Source organism: Pseudochaenichthys georgianus, chromosome 8 (genome assembly GCF_902827115.2).
Source record: "Pseudochaenichthys georgianus chromosome 8, fPseGeo1.2, whole genome shotgun sequence".
Lineage (NCBI taxonomy): Eukaryota > Metazoa > Chordata > Actinopteri > Perciformes > Channichthyidae > Pseudochaenichthys > Pseudochaenichthys georgianus.
Window position 1 is genome coordinate 15010150 of NC_047510.2, and position 27008 is coordinate 15037157.

The following is a 27008-nucleotide window of genomic DNA, read 5'->3' on the forward strand; positions in this document are numbered from 1 at the left end:
TGGTAAATACTGTCCACTTACTCATATCAATTCACCGTTGACATGTTCATTCCCGATATTCTCCTCATCCATGTGTCAGGCAACAGTGGCCCATAGCAAGTTGATCTTGGCGCATGTCTCCCTCTGGTGTATACACGGTGCACTGTTCATATAGCTCACCTGTGGAGTTGCATGTCTTTCAGTTGCTATAGCCAACAGTGTTATTGTCCTCCATTTGAAAGAAGAGCAGTTTATTGTAATTTAATTATACAAATCAGGTTGGAAAGGTGTGTGGTAATGTGAGCCTTGAGTTGTGTTAGTAGTTTTGCCAATAGCAAATATTCAGAGCCAAAAAACAAGTAATTTATAGAACCACTTTAACCTGCATGCATTGCATACATCTAATGAAATGTCAAAATATACTTTTGTACTTAATAATAATGATATTGGTCTCAATTGCAATATGAACGATAGTCCCTGAACGCATCACGGTTAAATGCACTGCTCCTCTTCCGTCGCGTCAGTTCAAACATGGCGGCGCCCGATGGCGTGGTAGGTGTGGAGGGAGGCAGCAGTGAAACAGCACCTATCCTGTCAGATTCGACCACCGGGGATGAGAAGAGACCTCAGTTCGGAACACGTTTCCTCACAGACCCGCGGCAGGTCTTCCAGCACAACGCATGGTGGGTCATTCTTTACAGAAACCCTCAAGAAGAAAGATGTTCGGTCTGCATCTCTACCAGAGACAGAGCCGGTATCCCCTGGCTGATGCTGTATCATAACTTAAAAGTATTACATTATGATATTTTTGCTGAATTGATTGTATCTAAACTGAACATTCTTTCTGAATGTGTGTGGCGTTGATAGGGTCTTTACCAATATGATAACTTGTTATTAGTTGATAATATCATGTAAAAATATAGCATAAAAAGATTATGATATCCAGTATTATTTATGCATATTGACAGTCCCAATATATCAGGTACTGCATTCTACAGTTTAATTTGAGGCTCCATAAATAACAAAGGCTTGATGTCTGTTTCCATATGTCAACTGATGGGTCTCAAGTTGTTTAAAAACGTAATATTTATTTCAGTCAGTTTATGTAATGAACATCAATGAATTAGCTTGTAGGCCTACATGTTTGCAGATGGTAATGTATAGGATGTGATATTACAATATTGCCCTAATTTCCAGTCCAATCTGTTTATCACATTAAAACCTTTAATAAGAAGGATCTCAGGATTGTCAATATTTTTCTGTGCTGTTATTCACTACATCACTTTGGCCACACTGTATAATATTGGGTTGTTGGTTACAGGGACAATGTGGAGTGGACGGAGGAACAAGAGGCATCTGCTAAGAGGAAAGTCTTAGAAAACAATCAGCCACTACCTCTAGAGAAACAAGGTAGTATTGCTGCCAGACATATTGCCTTACACACATGTTGTATGGGTAAGGGAGGCTGTGGCTCAGTGGATTAGTGCGCTGATCTTCGAATCAGAGGATAGCAAGTACGAAACCCACTGCAGTCAGCATGTTGTTGTGTCCCTGGGCAAGACACTTCACCCCAAATTGCAAAGTCGCTTTGGATAAAAGCGTCTAACTAGTGACATGTAATGTAATGATGTATATGCATGTGATCAATGAGTCAAAATACACTGCAATTTATCTTGTCGTTTTATTTATAGTGTGCAAAAATAATTGGTGCTGTAATTCATTTTTGGCAATTTACTTTGATAATTGGCTGTAAACCTTTTATATTTCAATGACATAACTTTGTTACTACATTACCTTTTTTTCAGAGGAATACGACAACCGAGCAAATGAGTTTTGGAATGATTTTTACACAATCCATGAAAATCGTTTCTTCAAGGACCGTCACTGGCTGTTCACAGAGTTCCCAGAGTTGGCCCCGCAGAGTAGCCTTAACCGTGAGTCCCGTCTCGAGGTCTCTGGCACAGATTACAGTCAGCAGGGTTGCCTGGATCAAGAACAGAGAAGTGAAGTTGCAGCTTTTGCTCACACTGATGGTGACATCCCTGGCTCTTCTGCCAAATATCGCATTATGGAGGTGAGAGATTTGTTTGAAAGCATGTCAGCTAGACTTGAACCGTACACATTTAATGTCACCACAAAGTCACAGTTCAGGGGTAGACATTAAGGGTAAAATGCCACTGGCCCTCCGGGCCGGTGGAATTGTATTATCACTGGCCCCACCATTGTAACCACTGGTGCACCGGAGCATTCGTCCACCAAAAAAAAAAAAAACTAATAATGAAGAAAATTAACACATTTGTTGCAATAGTAGCCTAATTTATGCACGAACTACATTACTACTTGTACTACAACATTTGAACAATAAGTTCTTCCTCATTTTCCTCAATTGTTCATATTTGGTTTATTAAAATAATTATATTGTGGTCATTGTTAAAAAATGTCTGCTATTATTATGAGTATTATTATTTGTATAATGCACTTTCTGCCTTCCTGTCATTAGGAGTTAGACATGTAATGGCTATGTAATTGATTTGATTAGAACCTTCATTATCCTAAACTGCTGGGACATTTTGCCAATACCTTTTATATGGTCTACTCTTCACTTACTTGTCAGCATAGGTCGGCATTGATGTACAGAGCCGACAGAAGACCATGTTTATATTGGCATCATATTGAGAGGTGCAGTGACGCGTCCTGAAACCAGGAAGTAAGCTGCTGGTTCCCTCGACAGAAAGCAATGGCATTTCTCCACAGGGTTTTGGAAAATAGCTGGAAATAAGGTCTGTGGAAAACAAACCTGTTTGATAAATGCACGTTTTGTTCAGCCGGATAATCTCCACATGTCTACCCTACTTTTATAATTTTCGAATCATAAATCTAATCGATAGATTATATAAAATGGTTTTAGGACGCGTCACTGCACCATGAGCCAACTCCATCGATCAAGCTGGCTGAAACTTTCTCTCCCTCTTCTTCTCATGCTCCCTGTCACTCTCCTTTAATTCCTCCGGTGACTTTCTTTTATTTGAAGATTTTTTTTTGCCCGGCTACCGCTGGTATTAAAAACATTTTGGCGAATGGTTAGGTGGCGCGATAGTCTGTAGTGCTCCGCAGCAAACAGCTGTTTGCTTTTCACCCAACAACCGACTCACGAAACGCTATGTTGTAGCGTTAATAAACTAAACAATTTAACTAAATTGCTAGTCAAAATACCAATACCACAGGACATTTTTTTAAAGCAATATTTTTAGTGGCCCGAGCGGGCAAGTGGAAAGTACGTTATGCTGGCCCGGGGTGGCGCGTTTCCACTGCAGCGGGTAGCTCGCTTTAAGCGTGCCGAGCCGTGCGGGGTCCGTTTTTGGTTGCGTTTCCACTTGGCCTAGTTTTGGCCTGTGGCTACTTTTTCACCTTTTTTCTTGCCCGACAGCGAGGCCTCGCTCGGTTTGGTTAGGCCTTATTAGGCCCGGCTCACTTTAATGCTGCGCTTCCATTACAGTTTAGGAACTGGGGTAGTTAGTTACTATAGTAACGCAGTGTCGGCGGAGCCGTGACGTCATCTTCAATGAGAGCCCCAGAAAAACAACACAGTCGTTAGCTCTTAGCACTCAGAGCTCACAGCTCTTCATATCTGTTCAGAAACTAGACAAAAGTTAAACAAGTACAAACCACAGACTGCCTGTATCATGGCGAATACAGTCGCTGGTTTATTTATGTCTGTATAGGCCGTTGTTGTGAGTGTGGATGGTCGGAGCATATATAACGTTAGCTTAGCCAAGCTCCATTTAGAAAACTGCCGTCTGTCTGCAAACTTGTCAAAGCATTAATTCATGGATTTTACTAACCGGTATCAGTATGTTGTTACTTCGGCATCATTTTGAATCGCTGGCAAGCGGGCTACAACTACAACAAGATGAACATATTTGACCGTGATTTAATTGTAATACACGTTTCAAAATGATGTCGAAGTAACAACATACTGATACCGGTTAGTAAAAACCATGAATTAATGCTTTAACAAGTCTGCAGACAGACGGCAGGCGAAAAACCCTTTTTTTAAATGCGTGTTTTCTAAATGGAGCTTGGCTAAGCTAATGTTATATATGCTCCGACCGTCCACACTCACAACAACGGCCTATACAGACATAAATAAACCAGCGACTGTATTCGCCATGACACAGACAGTCTGTGGTTTGTACTTGTTTAACTTTTGTCTAGTTTCTGAACAGATATGAGGAGCTGTGAGCTCTGAGTGCTAAGAGCTAACGGCTGTGTTGTTTTTCTGGGGCTCTCATTGAAGATGACGTCACGGCTCCACCTACACTGCGTTACTATAGTAACTGCCCCAGTTCCTAAACTGTAATGGAAGTGCAGCATTAAAGTGAGCCGGGCCTAATAAGGGCTAACCAAACCGAGCGAGGCCTGCAGTGGAAACGCTCCATAAATAGTGCTTCCGGGCCAGCGGGCCATTTATAATGTCGAGCCCTGCAGTTAACATGTTGGTGAATTTGATAAACAGTCGCCAAATATTAATCAAAACAAAAATGAACTATGATACTTATTTGACATAGCAGCTAAAGCATGTGTAGAAGAAAAGTGAATGTTCTCACTTGATTTCAGGATTTCATCGGTTTTAAGAGCAAAACGTGAAGATCATTTTAACAATACAGGATTTTTCATAACACTTATAAAGAATGGGAAGACAAACATATTTTCCTCTCATTTGTCTTGTATTTTTCATAGTTCTTGGAATGGATGAAATGGATTGCTGCTTTTTTTTTTTTTTTTTTTTTTTTATATATTTGTCTACTTAAATATCACAAATATTTTTACAAACACATTTAGCTGAAATTGATTTGTGCAACCTTGGTGGAAAAATGCATTTTCTAATAGTTTTATTAATAATCTTTTCAGAATTCCCTCTCTTTAAACAAACAATGATACTATATGTGTTGGTGGTAAAATTGAAGGCAAATTGAAGTAAACAAAATAAATGCTATATTTATCTATTTGTATTGGACAGGTTGGCTGCGGTGTAGGCAATACTGTTTTTCCAATACTGAAGACCAACAAGTAAGTCAAGGCATTGCAATGTTGTTTCAAGCCATTTTTGACAAGTGCTGTCTTCCGCTCTTGCCTTTTGATGTGCATTGAAAGGCATAACTGCAGCTTTGCTCTTTGCAGTGACCCGGGACTCTTTGTGTACTGCTGTGATTTCTCCAGCACAGCTGTGGAGCTAGTCAAGGTGAGATGGGATTAATGAAAGGATTGTGGGTTGATAGTTGTGTTCATCTCTGGGGTTCAGGGCTAACTGATGAATTAACATTGCTTTCCTTGTTTTCAGTCTAATCCAGAGTACGACCCTGAGCGCTGCTTCGCCTTTGTTCATGACCTGAGTGACGTGGAAGCCAATTACCCCGTCCCCGATGGAACCCTTGATGTTATAGTGCTAATCTTTGTGTTTTCAGCGTTGCATCCTGACAAGTATGAACTTCTTTCTCTATTGTTGTTCTTCTCTTTGGTATGGTCTTTACACCATTGACTATATCACTGGTTGTGTTAAAGTTTCACCCTGTCTCAGGATGCAGGCATCCATCAGTAGGTTAGCGCGGCTGCTGAAACCTGGAGGAGTGATACTGCTCAGAGACTACGGACGCTACGATATGGCACAGCTTCGCTTCAAGAAAGGTTAGTCAGGCTAAAGTCCAGCGAGGCTACAGTTTAAAAAACTGTACAGTACTTTGACATGCAGAAAGGTTTTTTATTATTTATTGCTTATCACTAGTGTATGCCCTTAAAAATGTGTTGCACTGATTTACCATTTTTAGAATTGACTGGCATAAGATCATACCAAAGTCATTGTTTGTATTTTGCCATATTGAATGACTGTGACAGTTTGCTGCCCCTAAAAATGTTGAACAATATAATATTATACAAAATGTTGTTAGTAATAGTGAGTCACCTGTACAAATGCATTACTTCCAATTGTACACTGCAAAAAAAACCGGCACTGCATTAATAAATGCATTTTCATTAAACGTCTGCAATCTGTTGAAGACTAATGTTGTGTCTCTTCTATTTTAGGACGGTGTCTGTCAGAAAACTTTTATGTCAGAGGTGATGGAACAAGAGTGTATTTCTTTACTCAAGGTAAAAAGAGCCATATTAACTAATATTTATCAGTATTATTTTTGCAAAACTGTTCTTTGATTATGTATATAAAATCATGTCTTTCTATTGCAGATGAGCTCCATGAGATGTTCACTCAGGCAGGACTTGATAAAGTGCAGAACCTTGTGGACAGAAGGCTCCAGGTGAATAGAGGCAAACAGATCACCATGTACAGGGTATGGATCCAGTGCAAGTACCGCAAGGCTGTCGCTGAGCCACTCGAGGTGCAGGGCTGAGACGGAGGAGAGATCCTGCCTGGCTTGACCTCCACCTGAACCACAGCTGAAATGAAGGGCTCAAATCAAGGCGGTGCTTGCCTCTTGTTGAGGATGTTTGGAATTGAGAAGCTCTTTTGTGATGTGATAAAGAGGAGGCTACTTGATAGTTACATGCTGTAAAGACCCATTACACTATCTCAGCTGTCATAATGGTGATGGACTTGGAGAAAAGTGTTCCTGATGGTGCTGCAATTCAACCTTCAATAGAGCCGATTTCTCATTTGTGCTGATGAGTTCAGTAATCTGAGAAAGTCTGGTTACACCTGTTGAACAAATGCTTTTAATGAGCTGATGTTTTGGAATACATGGCATGATTTTTAGAATGACTTTGTGACATTTTTGTACATGCAAAATAAATTAAAATCTAAACTTCCTATCTGTTATTCTTTTTTTAATGGTGGTTTCAAAAGTGTTTTGATTAATAATTTACTTGGTTTGTACAATATTCCATTATTCTGTTGAATTGGAGGGGGGGCACCCTTAATTTTGCATTGTACTGGTATTATATAAATCCAACGTGTGGGTGTGAACATCATGGGAATGGCAACTTTCTGGTAAGTAATCATTTTGGGGGTCGACTGTTTGGGCGCTGTTAAATTGTATTGTGTACAGAGGGATTTGCCATTGGTCCAGGCAAGAGATTTGGGCTGGCGTGGACTGAACGAAGGTGGAAATACTTTAACAATCTCACGAGAAAATATGAGATTTTACTGATTATTGTTTACATTGTAAAAACATGAGATCCGAACCGAATTGATCCGGATTCAGCTGAAACGCCTGCAACATCACAACTTCCGAAACAGATGGTGTCTTCCCTGCGGCGAGGAAGGCGACTGGAGCCGAACTTTGTTTTGATCGAGCTGAAAGCCAGGACCCGAAATTGATCTCACCACCGGGGGAGAACAAGATAGGGGTAACTAGGGCTTGTTTAAAGACATCATTTATACTTGGTGGAACAACATAGAATCTCGAGGGTCGCCATTGTGTTGGAACGAGATATACCCAACATAGACACGGTATGGACCTCGGTGGGAGGGATGTGATGGGGATCCCCGCTTAAGGAGCACAGCTAGGCGGGTTTGGGAGACCCGGAGTTGTCGAGGCCTCCGTGGGAATCCACCGTCGTCTAGATTGAGTAACACCCCGCACTCCGGTGTCTCGGTCGTTTACAGTCAGCACGCGAGGGACGCTGCTGTGGATGCGGCCTAGCCTGGGAGGGTCTGCCTAGCACTGGGGAAACAACGGGGACGATTGCAGGGTTAACAACAGGCCCTCCGGAGGACCGTGAAAATATTGAATTGCAGTAAGTATATCTCGGCTTGTCGAACAACATATTGACTAAGGGTGGGTCTCTTTTGTACACTGAGTCCAGGCGTCGTGCCACCAGCACCTGACAGCATAGAACCGAGAGGATGCTTCTTTTTGACAGACGAGTGAACGCTAGCCAGTAGGCTACCTGACGCTAGCTATCTAACGTGTGCTTATAAAACGGTGTAGTCGTTGCGGACAGAAGTTGTGGTGCTTTATTTCCCGAGTCATCATCTAAACAGACGACTGTTACTGTACCAACGTTCATTACCATTTGTTTTGTTTGGGTACGTTAGTCAATAAAATCATATCTGCTTTTACTAGCTAACGTTAACCGTAAGCTCTAATATTGTAATGCTAGCTAAATTATGGCCAACATTGGTATGCTTGTTACTGTAGCACATTTATCCGATGTTAGCCTGCTACCTAGCTGATAACTGATGATGTTTCAAATCGTTATGATAGCTGAGCCAGAACAACTTTTACTATAGCAAAGTTACACAAGAACAAGTACTAGTATGTGCTCTAAAGGGATACGAGTGTTGTAGGTTTCATTCTGTATTTGATGTTATAGATAACAGTCAGACATGTCAGCCTATGTTGGGCGTTTAACTTAAACGTTAACCTTTGCACAGGCTATCAAATTTGACATTTATTGTCTATTGTGGCCTTTTCCATTCCTGTGAGTTCACTTGGCAATCCCCCCCAATAGTGACCTTTTACAACTCCAGCGCAATGTAACTTGTGCCTATAATGCCAGGGTGTTATCACATGATGCTATATTATTGCAGCCAATGATGACTCTACACATCTGTCAAAGATTCATATTTAGTATCCCACTAGCTGTTTTATATGTGTGCTTTTTTAGTGATGTAAGTGGTCAACTTGCATAGCTGGTTCTTGCCCAACACATAATGACAGTTGAAAACATTATTGTCAGGCTTATTGATGACTCAGAACGGGAATTTTCCACATCCATATAGCTAAAAACAGCTGTGACTCTTCACAACTAATGCCTTTTGAAACAGTGATCAGTCACTCCTAGTTGAATATACCAGGACCCACAATGCCTTCCTTAATCTGTTTTCTTGTCTGCAGCCATGATGGAAGAACTGCATAGCCTGGACCCCCGACGGCAGGAACTGTTGGAGGCTCGCTTCACCGGCGTTGCTAAGGTTTGTATCACAGCAGATGCCGCTGAGATGGAGCATGAGAACCCTCTTTTGTCAAAGTGCTTAAAACCCACTGATTTTTCTTGATTACACATTTTTGTGAAATGCTCCCTTTCTTTGTCCCACTCCGCTTCAGTATCACTCTGATGTTTGGCCTGGAAGAACTTGGCCCCGCTCCTTTTCTTTGTCCGTCTCTGGAGAAGGTTGAGCTGTGTCTGTGTTTTTTGGCTGGTGTGATATGGCATCTCTCCCTGGCTCATGATTTTGAGGCTGTATATGCAAGTAGTGATGCCTGCCAAAAAGGCCATAGACAGGACAACGGTGGTAGGGGGAGGAGGAATAAAGACAGAGCAGGAATGCAGAAATAGTTCTTGACCAGGTGTGAAACTACTTGGCAGCTTTCAGCCTTCCACCCTCTTGCTTGCTACATGGATGGAGCCGTCTTTGTGGAAGGTGATCTTGGAACAGTCAGGGAGCGAGAGTCAGCGCCAGGAGTGGGCCCTGTGCCAGCCATAGGCAGAACTGAGCCCAGAGCATGGCATGGCTGCTGCCGCAGAGAAAATGGCGACTCTTGCTAAGGCATCATGCCACCGCCACCCTGGATGACAAGAGATGCAATGTGTGTAGGGGGGAAGTGAGAGAAGTGTGTCAACAAATGGCTATGAATATATATTGGTTGGTGGTCTAAAAGCCCTTTAATGTCACAGAGCACCATAGAGTGTTTTTTTTCTTGACCTTGAAAAGCCCTGTAAAAGCTCTGCTGCTCCCTGTGTTATCACTGAGTTGGTTTGAAGGAAAGGGATAGTGTTATCTTTAGAGGACAAATAACCAGGATTCACTGGCTTTTTCCAGAGGGGGGTGAAGAAAAACACTTATCCATGGTGAATAGGAGAAAAATGGATGACATTATCTAAAGGTGACAGACAGAGGGAGGAATACATCCCCAGCAGCATGCCTAATGTTCAGCCATTTTAGGAGGGTTCAGTGAGAGAGCTCTCGTGTGCTCTGAATGACTAAGTATCTCTCCCTGATTGGACAGTGCCTGCAGAATTTTGATGTGACTTCATTTGACTGACAGGCATCACCTAGGGAACCGCCATTATGGCTGCTGCAGGTCTAGATTCAGTGGGAAGTTACGGTGACATTATATTGCCAAACCCCCGCATCCTTCCTCTCAGTTTCTCACCCATTTTACTCACTTTTCCAACTCTCATACAGTGCATGCATACTCAAATGTGCACACAGTTTGAACACAAACTTCTACAAATAAATGTCTTTCATTTTTGTATGCATATTTGTATTTATTTGCTCTTTGTGATTTTTTTGTTTTGATAATGTAATTTGTTTTACTTCATTTTAACAGGGCTCGGGTCAGAACCAAAATGAGTCATCCAATCAGAGTCTATGCAGTGTAGGCTCGCTGAGTGACAAAGAGTTAGAGGTTAGTCTTTGTTACCAATGAACAGTAATGTATATGCCAACCATCTCTGTTTGTTGACCTAATCTATATATTCTGTTGATTCACACACCTTTCCTTACAGACTCCTGAGAAAAAAGCTAATGACCAGAGAGTCAGAAAACGGAAAGCAGACCATTTTGACGGCAGCCAAGGTAAGATTGTTCCACTGCAATAAACTGTCATGAATCCCAAATATTAGCCTCTCTTTCTGAATTCCTGTGTTTCTCTTTTAGGCAAAGCAGGTACAAGAGGACATAAAATTAGTGATTATTTTGAGGTGAGTGGCTTTTGTTTTCTTTATTGTACGGTGTAGAACTCATGGCCTGAATAATTCTTCAGCATTAACTTTTCATACACACTCTCTAAACCCTTATTTGTTTTTGCCATCTTGATCCTTCCATTGAACTGCTTTCTTTCTCTGCTCTTCTGTCAGTTTGCGGGCGGTAGCGGCCCTGGTACCAGCCCTGCCAGGGGAATCCCACCCGTGGTCCGCTCTTCCCCACAACACTCCCTCTCAAACCCCCCTGTCACGGTGAGCATGTTTGCACCTTGATCTCTCTTATGCTTTTAAACAATATATATTTGTACTCTCTTTCCTGCCATGCTCTCTCTTGCACTTGTTTTAGCATCAATAGGTCAGCTTTGTTTACAGATGGGAAGAAACTGATGTGCTCTATAAACACTGGTGCCAATAATTAGACAGATTCAAACACACTTGTGTACAGAGTTCATACAAAAGCTACAACCAAGGAAAGCAATAATGGAACGTATTGCAGAAAGGAATGTGCTGCTATATTGGGAAATGGACACACAAAAAAAGTTCACACATTTGATTATTTATTTATGAACTGCAGGCCTTGCATGTTTCAAGTAAACAAATCACTCTAAAGCTTTAAAAGGGTTTTGTGAGCCCTTAAGTGTTTTCATTTTGCTCTCATATATGCCTGATTGTTCATTTGATAACTCCCTGTCATTATTTGAATGCAAATGTCTTCCACCATATTGGCCTCATTATTTAACATGACTCCCAGCTGTGGGTCTCAATATATTCTTTAATGGATTAAAGTTCAAGCATCACAGCCTTTTTTTATTAAATGAATGTTTTCCCCTCACAGGTGCAGCAGGGAAGCCCCTCCTCCTTAGGCTCGGCCAACACGGAGCACTCGACCTGTTCACTGAAGCTTGCTCCTCTTCACATGCTCCACAAAGCCACACAGGTACTTGACATGCCACCAGGGCTGGCAATTATTTTAACTTATTTGTTTAATTAAAAAGCAGTTTATGTACAAACCAATACATCTGTTACTGAAAATAAATGAGCAACTTGTAGAGTTTTTTTGGACTTGTACTACATTTGTTTTATGAAACAGAATGATCCACCGTTAACATGAACACTGTTTTTGTGCTCACTGTATCCTGTAGTCTGACCTTACTATAGAGAAACTAACAGCTATGGAGAACAACAAGAACTCTGACCTGGAGAAGAAGGAGGGCCGGATAGACGATTTGCTGCGGGTACTAATCACATTTCATTTCATCCCTGCTACTCTGCTTGTCATTTTGTTATTGTTTTAAGAATAGCACATTCTCTGTCTTAATGTTTTACTTAAGGCATGTTAGAGTGGACACATTCCTTCTGTCTTGACATGTTTAAGCAAGTTAACATTTTCTTAATTCTTTTTACCTGACCTTTTGCCTCGCGTTTGTATGTTCTGCTCCAGGCAAACTGTGATCTGAGGAGACAGATTGACGAACAGCAGAGGATGCTAGAACGATACAAGGAACGCTTGAATAAGTGTGTGACCATGTCCAAGAAGCTGCTGATTGAAAAGGTATGATGATCTCATAGCACTGTGCCTTATTTCCAGCTATTAGTTTCCAAAGTGAGAGGGTTATTGTGTGTGTTTGACAAGATCTTGTTTAGAAGCCCTCATTTAAACCATGTGGAATCCACATAATCAGATTGACTTCTGTTTGTCTCTCTTCCAGTCCAAACAGGAGAAGATGGCATGCCGGGACAAAAGCATGCAGGACCGGCTTCGACTGGGTCACTTCACCACAGTAAGACATGGAGCGTCTTTCACTGAGCAGTGGACGGATGGATACGCCTTTCAAAACCTTATCAAGTGAGTACTTTAATGTTTTAACTTTGACGATCTTTCGCTCACTTTTCTTACCCATTATCATTTTAACTAGTTTGCAGCTAATGAAAGAGGCAACGTCACACTAACACCCCTGTAGTTGTGATATTGAAGTGATGTTGAAAATGTTTTTTGCAAAGAAAGCACTTTTGCAACCCAAAAAATTCATATTCACATATATTAGCAGCACTTGTATACATGTAAAGTGTTACATAAATGTAAGACGACACATATAACATGTATAATTTGCATTATGTGTCAATGCAGAGTGCCCTTGGGTTTGCCAATGATTTACCTCAATCTCATTCCCATGGAAGAGGTAAAGGCAGTATCTCAACCAATGTATCATCTGTTTTCCAGACAACAAGAACGAATAAACTCCCAGCGAGAGGACATTGAACGACAGAGGAAGCTGCTGAACAAACGCAAGCCGCCCTCCATGGTCCAGACTCCGCCTCCAAGCCTGGAGCAAAACAAACGCAAAAGCAAAACTAATGGAACAGAGAGTGAAGCGTACGATAATTTTGTTGTGGTTTTTAACTTCTTTTTTTTTTTACTACAAGCTGTTTTTTCCCTTGCAGGGATTTCCAAAGTTGCGTTGACGTTTGTTCTGTGTGTTTTTATAGGTTATCACAGGCAGAGTATCACGAGCAAGAGGAAATCTTTAAGCTAAGACTGGGCCATCTTAAGAAGGTAATGTCTATTTTATGTTTGACATGTTTAAGGTGATTCTTTTTTGTTGTCTGGGTAGTTGTTTTATATCATTTTATTGTCATTTGCAGGAGGAGGCAGAAATCCAGGCGGAGCTGGAGAGGTTGGAGCGAGTGCGGAACCTGCACATCCGAGAGCTGAAAAGGATCCACAACGAGGATAATTCTCAGTACGACTCCTTCCTATATGGCCGTTTCCTAATTCATCTGTATTGATGATACACAATTGAATAACTTTAATTTGTTCTCACCCTGTTCAGATTCAAAGATCACCCTACGCTAAATGACCGATACCTGCTGCTATATTTACTCGGCCGCGGAGGTTTTAGTGAAGTTTACAAGGTGAGAGAAACTTGATCTGAACGACTCCTAATAATAGTTTATGCTCTCACACAGACATTCCAGTTTATATTTTTAAATACATATAGTGAAGACCTTTTGCTAAAACATCCAGCTTACAGAGAAAAGGCAGCATAGTACTGTCACTACAGTTGATCAAACATGCACAATTGAAATATTTTGATATATTTTCTGCTGCTTAAAAGAGACTAATTTTGTAAGTTGATTCAAGTCTGTGGTCATTTATGAGCTCAGGGATTGGGGAGTCACACTGATAAAAACTAACATGCTGGTATGGTATCATTAAATTAGATGGAGTCGCTGTGCTGTGCATAATTTCAAAAAATATTTGGGTGTTTCGTTTGGGTGTTTCGTTACATACAGCAAGTTAAAACATCAACATTTCAAAATAAATGATTGTGCCAGAATGTGCGAGTTGTTCCAAGAATCTGCTGTTTTAGCTGTAAAAATGATGAATGGACACAGCCATTTAGTCTGAAGCAAGAGCCTCACTGCGGTTAAAACGAAGATATGCCAAATGCAGTTCCTTACTAATATGAGACGTTCATTTTTCAGGCCTTTGACTTAACAGAGCAAAGGTATGTTGCTGTCAAAATCCACCAGTTAAATAAGAACTGGAGGGATGAGAAGAAGGAAAATTATCACAAGTAAGTCCTGTGCAATTTTTAAAGCAATACTATATTTACGACAATTCTGAATTATGTTGGGTTCAAAATGAACTTTGTGTGATATCCGCTTTTAAAAATAAATGTTTTTCATGTTCTTTGTTTTAGACACGCGTGCAGAGAATATAGAATCCATAAAGAGCTTGATCACCCACGAATAGTAAAACTCTACGACTACTTTTCGCTCGACACTGACTCGTAAGTAATTTCCTTTTAAACACATGTATAAATATATACTTATAAAGATTGAGTACTTTATGGTTTTCAATATATTGTTTTGATTTTATGTGCCAAAGGCTTATACAAAACCTTTCCCTTACTTTGGAGCAGGTTCTGCACAGTGTTGGAATACTGCGAAGGCAATGACTTGGACTTCTACCTGAAGCAGCACAAGCTCATGTCGGAGAAAGAGGGCCGCTCTATCATCATGCAGATCGTCAACGCCCTGAAGTACCTCAACGAGATCAGACCGCCCATTATCCACTACGACCTTAAACCTGGTGGGTCTTCACACTGCTCCTCAACTCTGAAACATTGCATAACCTTGTTTCAGTTGACTTGGCACAGTTTTGCTCCGAATGAAACCATCAGTTACATGTTAACCTCAACAGCTACAGCAGGGATAATGGGGAGATTTGAGTCATTTTTGACTTAAAATGTGAATATAAAGACACTTTATTTCATGCCATTTAATCCTTCTCTCAACCTCCCCAGGTAATATCCTTCTGGTGAACGGCACTGCATGCGGGGAGATCAAGATCACAGACTTTGGCCTGTCCAAGATCATGGATGATGACAGCTACAACTCGGTGGACGGCATGGAGTTGACATCGCAGGGAGCGGGGACATACTGGTAAGAGTTACTTCGGAATATGCCACTCGGCCACAGGGTTGCCACCATCTGTGCTTAAAGTGCACCTATCATGCTATTTTTAGGCAATAGCATAGGTCTCAGATTTATAAAAATATATAAAAAACATGTCTATGTAGTGTTTTGCTCAAAATACCAAACAGATCACCCATTCTAGCCATGCCTCATATCCCTCTATTTCACTTCCTGTTTCAAAGTGCTGATTCTGGGTATAAAGCTTAAAGAAAAATTTAAGAAAATTGGGTCTGAGCTCATGCGGGACCCGGCAGCTACTGTCTAAACTAAATACTGCCGTGATGAAACGCCATATCAATGGATTATCAAGGATTAGTTCTGAAACAGTATGGAGCTCAAAGGCTTTCTCTCTTGCCGGTTGAACAAGGTGAATTCCTTTTTTATTTCCTGCTTCTTCACACACATGCTCTCCAGTACAGAGTGTTAGCGATGTAAACACCGACAATATTACATCCAAAACAGTCGGGCATTGTTTCTGATAGCAACGTTTCAGATATGACGTCATATCGGACGCAAATCTGGATCAGCTCCGTTGTTCCCCTGTTTTTAGAGATTTGGGTACAGAGGAAAAGAGAGGGAGTTTTATTTTCTGACGCTGCGTGAGTTCCCCGACACACCGGAGACACATGTTTATGTAGAAAAGACATATTGCATGTTAGGTCCCCTTTAAATTAATTGGGCTGTTTATTTTTTTACTACTGAGCGTAGGGATGGGTATCGTTAAGGTTTTAACGGTACTAATACTTTTATCGATACCGCTTATCGATCCGGTCTTTTACCGGTACTTTTATCGGTTCTTTTGGAGAAAAAAAAAAAGGTTAACTAAATAAATTGTGAACAAAACTAACATTGCTTTTTATTTAAATTAAATACATAATATTTCACATCAAAAGAAACAACAATGTTTTAACAAAGTAATCTGATGACAGAATTGTAAACAGAATGGCTGAAACCTTTACAAAATAAATAACTCTGTTACCTCTAATCATTAACCCATGTTTGTATAATGTAGTTAACTCCGTGTGTTGCTGCTAGCATACACAACACCTGACGTGGAAAAGTTACTCGTGGATGGAGCTACAGAGCTACTAGAAAGACAGTCGATAACGGTGCATTTCTCCGTCTGAATGTGGTGCACTTTTGCTAAATGTGTAGACAAATTGCTCGTGTTACCGCCCTTACATGCTAAACTCTTATTGCACTTTTGGTAACGAGTATTGTCCACATCGAACAGGTAAAGTTTAACCACACCTTGAATCGCGTTCTCTCCGCCATCTCCTCCGTGTGTGCGTGTTGCTGCATGTAGCAGCGGCGTGTGTGTAAACTAACTGCCCCGCCCCCTCGCAAGCAGGCGGCGGAGAGAGATCTCGTCTGGATTGGAAAGATCGAAAATACAAAAAATAATCATAGACCCAGTTTGCAGTCTTTTTGCATATAGAAACGAAGTTGGCGACACTAAAACTGCAATATAATGTTTGTGTACACAATAATACATATGACATATTTTTTACAGTACCGATAAAAAGACAGATAACGTCGGAGCTTAACGGTACCACGGTCTTTAATAATTCAGCCCCGGGGCCCGTTTAATACCGGGGATCGGTACCCATCCCTAACTGAGCGTTTGTCCTTAAGGGTCAAATGTATGTTTGGTAGTCAGGGCTGAAATATTTATGTTATGCTAGGAAATTGCTGCAAAAAGTTGTCTTTTTGTTGGTATTTTATTTTATATAAGGATAAAATAATAGAATCTGAAGTGCACAGTATGAGTGTTTTAAGTAGAAATCAGACTCATTATGTTGAATGATCTAACCCAGTGGTTCTCAAGCTTTTTCTGTCAGGCCCCCCCTTTGGAGAAAAAAAAAAAGTCGGGCCCCCCCAACACAAATAGCCAGGCTCAGTGGCGGCGCCAGAGATTTCTTTTAGGGGTGCTGTGGGGTAGCTTGACGTTTCATACAGGGTGCTCAAACATTTAGGGTTTCCCATTAATGTACCGGGCGCTACAGTGGAATTTTCTACTGCAACACTCCCCACGCAAATACACAGTGTTCCCGCGACTGTCACAATGAAGGCTCGATAATCAGCTCACGCCATATAGGTGTAAGCTGGGGTAAAGTGCTATTTTTATAGGTGGTGTGTGGACCTCACATAGGGGGGTCCGGGGGCAAGCTCCCCCGGGAAGATTTATTTTTAAATATTGAAGTTAAAAGCATCAATCTGGTGCACTTTGAGAGCAAAATGAAGAGATCTATGGATACATCTCTCAACACCCATATGAAACAGAACTGTAAACAGATTTACTATTTCTTTATGGATATTTTACAAATCACCCTTTTAAAATGTATTCTTGTTTTTCTGTCATATAGTATTTCATACCTGTTTTTCATTTATTCTCTTAATTTTGTATGACAATAATGATCATATAAATGTGTGCCTCGGAAATAATTGTTTACATTAATGGTGACCAAAACGTTTGAGACCCACTGAGATAACACTGAGAGAGTCCTTTAGCTCACTGAGTCTCTGTCTGACAGGAGAGGACTCTCCTCCACTTTGTTGTTGAAAAAACTCCTTATATCTGTTAGCGTAGCTCGCTAGCACCAGAAGCTAACAACAACGATCTCCGGTACCGGTACACTCTCTCTCGCTCGCGTACACAAAATGGCTCGTTCCACACACACAGAGCCGAGCTTTAATGAAACACAGAGACCCAGACATAATAGTACTGTACTGCATCATATTATTTTCGAATCAATATTTTTTTAAATTATGATTCTTTTTTTAGAATAATTTTTCCTCCTGGTCTCTCGCCCACCAGGGGGGGCGCGCCCCCCACTTTGAGAACCACTGATCTAACCTCTTATAAGGGGTTTAACACCTTCTTTAATAGGCGCGTTCACACCGCAGTACTTTTCTCACTTTAGTTCTGATATAGTTCCGAAATGTTGCGTTCACACCAAAAAGAGCCGGAACTAAAATGAGTTCATGAGAACCTTTTCACCCCCTTTTCCGTCCCTGCTAGAGAGCAGGGACTTTCGTGGGAGAAAAAGGTTCCTATTTCTGATTGGCTGGGCGGATTGCAAACCACGCCCCGTAAAACTCCCAAAAAGTTTTGTGAAGCTGCCATTTTATTATCCTCGCATTAGCATTATTAGCGCAGAAACGCAGAGACTTATGGCAACACGAAATAAAACATGGGAGATGAGGAGGTGTCGGCGTTCTGGCGATTTACTCGGAAGGCTTCCCAGCAGCTTCTACTGAAGCCAGTGCCCAACTCCGGGGACTTCCGGCCGGGGACTTTGGGGCGGCAGCAGCGCCATGTATACGCCGTGAAGTGGTTTGCGGCCTGCCAGTAAACCCAAAGCAGAAGATGAAGAAGTGACGACAGCGGCTTCATTTGGCTAATCCACCCCCAGGGACTTATTCCGGTGTGAATGCGATCTGTACTTAGTTCATGAGAACTAAAGAGTTCTCATGAACTAGGTTCTGATGAACCTTTGTGGGAAAAGTACTGCGGTGTGAATGCGCCTATTGAAGGATTTGGACCCTAGCTAAACTCTGCCACACTTATATAAGCCATATCTGATATATCTGTTAGCACACGTTGAGGAGTTCCTTTCAATCACTGGATGTTGCTGCAGCAGTGGGTTTTACATTAGGCCCACAGAGCAGTTTATGGTTACTCGGTCTGACAGCACACAGGATTGACTAGTTTGCCTGAAGCAGCACTCCAGGCTAAATAGTTTCATGTCTCCCACATGAGGGATCTCACTGCAGAAGTGGGAATAGAAGAGAGTTCATTTAATTTCAAAATAAAGATTATTACAAGTCTTTATGTCCTGACTTCAAAATGCATCTTGAAACTAGATGCGATGCTTTTATCTGTTGAAAATGCTTCATTGACATGTCTTCCCCTTGCCCTTCTTTAGGTACCTGCCCCCAGAGTGCTTTGTAGTTGGGAAGGAACCACCAAAAATCTCTAACAAGGTGGATGTCTGGTCTGTGGGAGTCATTTTCTACCAGTGTTTGTATGGCCGCAAGGTAAGAGACACACACTGAAGAAAGTACAGTTCAAGAGTTTAAACTATGAAGTCGGTTAATAAAATGCAATGGGGTTAATTTCCCTTGGTTACATTCATTTTATTGTAATCGTATGTAAATGTCTTCTTTTTCTTAAGCCCTTTGGCCACAACCAGTCCCAGCAGGACATCCTACAGGAGAATACCATATTGAAGGCAACAGATGTGCAGTTTCCCCCTAAACCAGTAGTCACACCTGAAGCTAAGGTACTACACTCTCTCGCCTCACTATCTAATGTTTACCTCACATCTATGCATCTTCAAATCCCAAAACATCCTCCTACCCTCTTTCTCTCTTTATATTATTTCGTATGTATCTGCATCTTTACATTTTAAGAATTTCCTATCCTTACCAAAATATCACAAAGTCTGATATATGTACTTTCTTCCTCCAGGCCTTTATAAGGCGATGTCTAATCTACCGTAAGGAGGACCGCATCGATGTGCATCAGCTGTCCAGCGACCCCTTCCTCATGCCCCACATCCGCAAGTCAGTGGCCTCCTCGGGCACCTCGGGCATGGCCGTGGCCTCCACATCCAGCTCCTCCAACAGCAGCGCCTCAAACTGAGACCGCCCCCCTTAACTGACTGACTGAACCATTTAAAAGAGTGGGGTAGGGTAGGGGCGACGCCATATTGTGTCCCCCTTCCGGACAGCATCCCACCTTGCCATGACGAGAAAGAGAAACAGGTCAGACCAGGCGAGGGGAGGGGTGGGTGAGAAGTTATGTTCAGGGTTGGGAAGGCAGACCTCCGTCACCCTTCACCCCTCTCACCCACCCATCAGCCTGCCTGTCCTCCTTTCATTAAAGGGTGGCATTGTTCTGGGGGTCAAAGCCCTGGACCACTTGCGCAGTAAGCAGTGAGGTTTGGCACGGTGTTGGTAAAAAATGGGGTTCAGTGTTTGGGAATTTTCTTTTCCGCTTTAAAAAACAAGAAAGTAAAAAGAAGTATAGAACTGCTTCAGCTTGTCCAGATGGAAAGGACTGTGGGAGGCACTCACACATACACCCATGCATGAGCCATGCTGCTCCACGGTAGTCTTACATCCCCCCGCTCAAACATTTGGTTTGTTCTCATCTCCCTGAACTGAGAGAACCAGCCTGGCCTGTTTATTGTATTGAACCCTAAATATCTATGGCACTATGTCACCCAACCTGCTGTTCTGGGACCCCCTGCCTCGCTTCAATTCCAGACCCAGAAATGTTGTGACGAGGATGGACAGACGCTACGATTCCCCGTCCCCTCTCCTCGTCAAACGCCTGTGACCAAAGCTTATCACTTCCAGCTGGTGGCAGTGTTCCACCTCCGTTTTTATAATGAATGGTTTTAGAGTTGTGTTACTTGATATGAAGTGGAAGCTGTTCAAAAGTGACCCCTTTTCCTTTTTTTTTTTAAAGGACTTTAAGCAGTTTTATGGAGAAAACTGTTTTGTTTTTCAAGTTGCCTTTTTAATTAGAACTATTATTGTTTTTGACTGACCCCCTATCATAAACACACATATTTATTTAGGTATGTTTGAATTTATTTTTGGCCAATAAAATGCAAGGGACTGGTTTATCTAATAATTCTGTTGGGGGAGATTGGGCCTTAGCAGAGAATTGCATAAGCCATTAAATACTATTGGTTAAAATGGGTTTGTTGTTCTGGCTTCTGTCTGACTTCCTTGACCCTCACCACTTTCTTTCAAGGAATACCTACTATTTACAACACAGCTAAATTCATATTAGCTTATTATGTCTGTACTCATATTTTTTGTTTTTGACTTTACAGAGTATAAACCAAATATATTTTTATGAGCGCTGTTCGGTTATTTGAATTTTCAATTTTTGCTTCAAAGGATCTGTTTTGCGGAAACGCTCTGCTGAGGTGCACCACTCCTCGTCTGTCTCCTCCTGGGAGCCTTGGAGGACTTGGTACTAACTTTGCCCTCCCTGTTTAGGATGGATTGGGTCTCCTGCCCCCGGCACAACTGTCTAGTGGGGCAGATGGTGGTCTGAGGCGCAACACGGACCCTGCCTTGTTTTCCATGCTTTGTGGGTGTGACATTTCTCCTGTGTCATCACCATTCATATTTATACAATGTGTTTCAAATTAAATTGTTCCATAGAGCACAAAGTTCTTCATAGATCTATAGCCTCTTAATGTTGCTCTTAAAAGTGCACTAGAGCGATGTATTTAACTTTATAATGTGCATAATGTATAGTTTCCAAAGTCAATGAGTAAGGGTAATTATGTAAAATAATTTATGATGTTCACACCAAAATAATTGGAATTGGAATTTCTTCCATAATGAAGCAGCTCTAGTCATTAGTGACTACATGGATGAAACAATTCACATTGACTGTAAACTTGGACTTTAATGCCACATTAATAACAAAATGCTCTAAAACGATTCACAACATATATGGCAAATAACTAGCAATGTTGAAAATATAGCAGCTTAAATAATCAAAGGCTGTAGCAAAGGATAAGAGAAGGGATTTGAAAGATGTCTCAGATTCAGCAAGCCTCTGGCCCTCAAGCAGGATGTTCCAGAGCTGAGGGGCCCAAAAAAACACTTGCCTTTAGACTTAACATAGGCCCGAACCATGAAAGGCTTTAAGGTTGATCAGAAAAAGAATTCTAACCAGTAAAGAGGGGCTAAAACGGGGTGGATTTTGTAACCTGTCCCATTTCTAAAAGACAAACGGCTGTGTTTTGGACCAGATGGTGGAGCAGGATTGCATTTTGCTTCAACCCTAAGTCCAATGAGTTGCAATATTTCAATTTAGAACCAATGGCCTCAAATTGAATGTAATTTGTGCCTGAATTCTCTGGGAGAAACACCAAATATGTATTTTATGTATGGAGGCTAAGTTGCTTTGTTTCTTGACATACACTGTTCCATGTTCTTTCACTCTAGCAAGCTGTTCCAGCTCCTCCTGAGGGATCCTGACGTGTTCCTAAGCCAGATAAGATAATCCATATATTCAGCGTGTTCTGGGTGTACCATGAGCTCTTCTACCAGTCCTGCCCACAAATCTTTCAATAGAATGCACACGCTCACTCACCTCACTGAGACCTGTCTCCTAATGACCCAGAGGAGCACCGGTTCTTATTTGAGCTCCCTCTGGACATCTGAGCTCATGGCTTTATCTCAAAGGGGGAATAGTTACAGCTGCTTACAATCTTGTTCAGTCCCTATGCAAAGCTCAAGATCATGGATAAAGTTCAAAAATAGATTGACAATCAAAGCCTTGCTTTCAGACTCAGCTCCCTCCTACCGAAGCACTACTGACGCCCTACCAATCCTCCACTGCTGCACGACTGGTGATTTCTGGTGATTGGTCAGATCCAGGCAAGTGCACGGATAGACCTCAGCACCTGCCCTTTTGCCCTCCTGTTAGGAAAGAGCCCTTTTTTTAACAAATCAATTATCGATATGTGAATTATATTAAACAAATTATTTGGCACATAGTAGCAGTATCTTAGCCGTACAATATCAACATCTTCTTATTGCCTATTACAGGAGCATTGTGCCTGACGCCTGAGAAATATGGAGGCGAGAGAGGACATGCGAGAAGAATTTACCGAAATATACTTCATTTCTTTGCATGTATCATTCATTAACTGGGATGTAGCAGTGTTTGAACCAACCCCATTTTTGTTTGAAAAACACACATTTTATTATCCATTAAAGCTGTCATAAAAGTAGTTATTACAGGCATATATTTATTTAAAAAGTAACACAAATGGCCAACTTGCCCTTTTATATATTTGGGCCTCTGCTCCTCTACCATCCTCTGCACTTGCCTGGTGGATAGTACATGATATCGCAACCCAGTCTCACAAAAAAACGTGGAATAACTACGTTGGTCCACAACGTAGGACGTAGTATTTCTACGAAAACGCATCTGAAATTGTAAGATCCCTACGTTTTTTTTCACCATTCATTCCAATGGCTGGCGTCTATGTCACGTGATCTTCACATTTCTCCCTGCAGAAAAAAAAAAACATGGCCGAACTTCGTTTTATTCTCGGTGTAAAATGCCTATTTAAAGTTACTTTGGCCATTAAAATGCGTTTTGATGTCATTTGATGCGAGAAATATGAGTTGTTATTTCAGATTATGTGTGCAGTGGATGTACATGATCTTTAGTTTGCTGATCTTTGGACTTCGCCTCTCTATAGAGAGGCGAAGTCCCTCCCTTTCCGGGAGCCTCCATGGGACCCCGGAAGCGTAAAATTATACATTGAAGTCAATGGAGAGAGAAAGGTTATCTTTTGATCCCGTTTGAATTGTACCACGAATGACACATATGATGTTTGTCAATTTAAAATAATATTTTGCAAGTCAAAAAAATAAAAATGTGTCATAAAACTGTGAAGTTACACATTTTTTTGTGTGAAACCGCTGAGTGAACTACAGGTCTCTGGTCTCGCACAATACGCGTCACCATCACAAAGACGGCCGTCACGTTAGCAAATTTCACCTGTTTCTTTCAGAATGAGAATAAAAGTATAAAACGAGGTGAACATCACTACAAGTCTGGGCATGTTGAGAGCTGTACATACACGAAAGGGGAGTTAGTCGGTTCTGTAAGAGCAGCGGGACCGGCTTTACAAGGTTTCGGTGAGTAATATGAGTGCAATGTGTAACGTTAATGTCAGCTAGCTAACATTAGCTAACAAGGTACACTAACGTGTTTTGTTTTAGTAACTAGTTTTCTCCTTAAGAACTTCGTGGTCTCTGTGTATGCTGTGGATAACATTAGTGTTCACAAGAACAAGGTACACTCCCAACCTGATCTCACCAGAATGCGTGACTCCACCACGACTCCTTAACACCACAATGCGTGGTGGAGTCACGAACTTTGTTACATTTACGTGTCGGCACCACGCAAACAACCCCAATGTAAAGTGAATGAGGCTCCTTTGTCGTGGTGCACACACGCATTTCTACCACATCCTGCAGTGAGCTTTTATTCTATAAAACGTTTTTAAAATCTACTTTATAGCTTGTAGTAACTCACGGGAGGCTTCTTTTATTTTATTTGTATTCATAATAATTTTTATTTTTCGTCAGAATGTATTATGGTGCATTAGTTACGAATTTTTGGTCTCAAAAAACAGTGCATTGTGTGTAATACAACTGTGTTTTTAAGGAAGGCCAGAGCTTCAGCTGTGTCCAATAGATTGTTCCCTTTAGTTAACGTTTTTTAAAAGAACATTATATTCCGATTTGATCATGTCCCCTTTATTGTATTACGGAGAGCAATGTGAGCGTCCATTCCCATTGGATAACGCAGGATTTTACACCCGGAAGTAAGTATACTCTTTACTGTCGATTGATTTTACAGTGATATCTGCACTACTCATCAACTCAAAAACACCAGATTATCCTTGTTGATTACACAAAATTGATTGGTTTAAATTGTGTACAATGCTTTTGTAATTTTCCCCTTCGATTCGGAGAAACAAATATTTGTTCAGTTTAGGATGGCCGAAGACACTACACTACCCACATAAATGCATTGTAATAAATGGTTTGGCTGCATTAAATATTACACATCTGTCGTAGTTCTGTATTTGTATTTATCTACAGAGATCTGGCTCAGAATAGACCGGAAACTATTCTTTTACCGTTCTGTTTTAATTTCACAATAAAGTTAGTAGTAATAATTTGTTTTGATATTATTGTTTTTTATTAACTACTCATGTTAAAACCATCTTTTCTGTGTTGATGTGGGGTTTTTCCATCGCTTTTGTGTTACAAATATCAAAACAATAACTAAATATATCCGTCGTAAACTAAACCAGAAACAGCAGTATATTTTATTTTGTTAACACTGTAAACTTGACAGCTTTTTAACCCAAACCACCTACTGGTTAAAGCACGTTATTACACGTTTAGAGTAATATTGAAATCTTGAAAAGGGATGTCCAAAATAGCAATTATATACAGTTTTTAATTAACTATTTGTAGAGAATAACGAGTAGTGTATATACTTTATAGGGATCTGCAGATACATATTTAGTCTTCTCAAGCACCAACAATCATTACATTACATTACATTACATTGCATTTAGCTGACGCTTTTATCCAAAGCGACTTACAATAAGTACAACAACAAAATACAAGCTTGAAGAAAACAGAATCATAAAGTACATCAGGTTTCATAGAGCCAAAACATTTCAAGTGCTACTCAACTGGCTTTAGATAAGCCAGTCCTCCAATCAAATATCTCTCCTGATTGTTGGCACTTGACAATCACCTTCCCTGAATTTTACTCAGGTGTAACTAAAGTCTGCTTTAAGGGTTGTTTATATTTCACATCATTAATCAGAATTTGTAAAGTAACTAAAATAAATGTGGTGCAGTAAAAATACCAGGTTAACCTTAAAGAAAGCCCTCAGAATTATAAAAGACCCCCATCACCCCAGCCACAAACTGTTCTGTCTGCTGCCATCTGGCACAACAGCCACATTCTAGGAGAGGATGTGGCTGTTGTGGAGGACTATAGTACCTGGGAGTGCACTTATGGGCTGAACTGGAGGATCAACACTGACACTGTGTACAAGAAGGGGATGAGCAGACTCTATGTTCTGAGGACGCTGAGATCCTTCCACGTGTGCAGCAAGATGCTGGAGATCTTCTAGTCTGTTGTGGCCAGTGCACTCTTCTTTGCTGCGGTCTGCTGGGGGGGCAGCATCAGAGCCGGTGACACCAGCAGGATCAATAAAGTGATCAGGAAAGCTGGGTCTGTCATCGGCATCAAGCTGGACCCCTTTGAAGCTGTGGTGGAGAGGAGGACACTGAACAGGCACCCATCCTCTCCACCTGCAGCTGGACAGTCAACGGAGCTCCTTCTCCAACAGACTGCTGCAGCTCCGCTGTCACAAGGACCGATACAGGAACACATTCCTGCCCACTGCAATAACTCTGTACAACAAATCACCTCTGGCTGGAAGACAACTCTCTGCTCCATAGTTTCTCTTGTAATACAACCTCGCTGTACATTGTACACATATATAATCTGTTCAATATTTGATATTCCATATTCCATTGTCATATATTTTTGAATATGTATATTTGCATATATAATATCTACATGTATGTTTTCTATTTCAACACGTATATTTTCTATTTTCTTTTATTTTCTTTCTATTCTTGTTTATTTGTGGTTTTGTTTTATTGTAAAATGCCTTGTCTTTTATGCTGCTGCAACAAAAACAATGTCCCAAATTGGGATCAATAAAGTACCATCTTATCTTATCTTATCTTATCTTACATCCGGACCAAAACCAACAGACTCAGGGACAGTTTCATCTCACAGGCCATAAGACTATTAAACACCTGAACTTTGAAATAACATCCATAACATTCATCTGGCTGCTACTTAGAAATGATTTGTCTAATATATCATATATTCCAATCACTTGTATAGACTCTTATTGCACTATTTCACTTTTTACTATTTTTCTTTTTGTATTGACTTGCACTATTTTTTCTGTTTATCTGTTTTATTGTGTTGCACTGTTGGAGGAGCCTGTGACCTAAGGGGGGAGGGGGGGGGGAGGAGACGTTCGATTCCTGTTTTGAATAGTGTGCCGTCGATGGGTTTCATTCCATTTCAAAATGCTGTTTGTCGCTCAGCGTAAACTTCAACATTGTCAAGCAAAGCACATGGTGTAGTCCCAAACGATAGCTGAGGATTCTGGGTAGTGTAGTGTCTTCGGCCATCCTAAACTGAACAAATGTTTGTTTCTCCGAATCGAAGGGGGAAATTACAAAAGCATTGTACACAATTTAAACCAATC

General features: G+C 41.1%; 2 protein-coding genes across 3 annotated transcripts; both read left to right on the forward strand.

Annotated features, from left to right (window-relative positions):
* The first annotated feature begins 503 nt into the window (after positions 1-503).
* Positions 504-6799, forward strand: mettl2a (methyltransferase 2A, methylcytidine). Its single transcript, XM_034089274.2, has 9 exons — positions 504-662; positions 1301-1389; positions 1785-2053; positions 5000-5049; positions 5161-5221; positions 5321-5460; positions 5558-5664; positions 6061-6126; positions 6220-6799. The coding sequence occupies exons 1-9, from the start codon at positions 511-513 to the stop codon at positions 6381-6383; spliced, it is 1098 nt and encodes a 365-aa protein (XP_033945165.2). The 5' UTR covers positions 504-510; the 3' UTR covers positions 6384-6799.
* Positions 6800-7033: 234 nt separating this feature from the next.
* On the forward strand, positions 7034-21336 carry tlk2 (tousled-like kinase 2). 2 transcript variants are annotated; one of them, XM_034089264.2, is made up of 21 exons: positions 7034-7338; positions 8832-8908; positions 10269-10346; positions 10447-10516; positions 10598-10641; positions 10798-10896; positions 11480-11581; positions 11787-11879; positions 12086-12196; positions 12354-12490; positions 12866-13018; positions 13132-13198; positions 13288-13385; positions 13476-13557; positions 14131-14222; positions 14349-14438; positions 14571-14740; positions 14955-15093; positions 19056-19167; positions 19305-19412; positions 19601-21336. In XM_034089264.2, exons 2-21 carry the CDS (start codon positions 8834-8836, stop codon positions 19772-19774), a joined length of 2094 nt encoding a protein of 697 aa, XP_033945155.1. In that variant the 5' UTR covers positions 7034-7338; positions 8832-8833; the 3' UTR covers positions 19775-21336. The 2 variants fall into 2 exon arrangements, with proteins under 2 accessions (XP_033945155.1, XP_033945154.1); XM_034089263.2 differs by having other exon boundaries at positions 7035-7728.
* The last annotated feature ends 5672 nt before the right edge of the window (positions 21337-27008 follow it).

Excerpts from the sequence above, each read along its gene's own strand:
- tlk2 (XM_034089264.2), top strand. The coding sequence starts at position 8,834 with ATGATGGAAGAACTGCATAGCCTGGACCCCCGACGGCAGGAACTGTTG. Across the intron at positions 10,897-11,479 it reads TCTCAAACCCCCCTGTCACG|GTGCAGCAGGGAAGCCCCTC; the intron begins GTGAGCATGTTT and ends TTCCCCTCACAG. Across the intron at positions 19,413-19,600 it reads TAGTCACACCTGAAGCTAAG|GCCTTTATAAGGCGATGTCT; the intron begins GTACTACACTCT and ends TTCTTCCTCCAG.
- mettl2a (XM_034089274.2), top strand. The coding sequence starts at position 511 with ATGGCGGCGCCCGATGGCGTGGTAGGTGTGGAGGGAGGCAGCAGTGAA. Across the intron at positions 663-1,300 it reads GTCTTCCAGCACAACGCATG|GGACAATGTGGAGTGGACGG; the intron begins GTGGGTCATTCT and ends TGTTGGTTACAG. Across the intron at positions 5,222-5,320 it reads CAGCTGTGGAGCTAGTCAAG|TCTAATCCAGAGTACGACCC; the intron begins GTGAGATGGGAT and ends CCTTGTTTTCAG.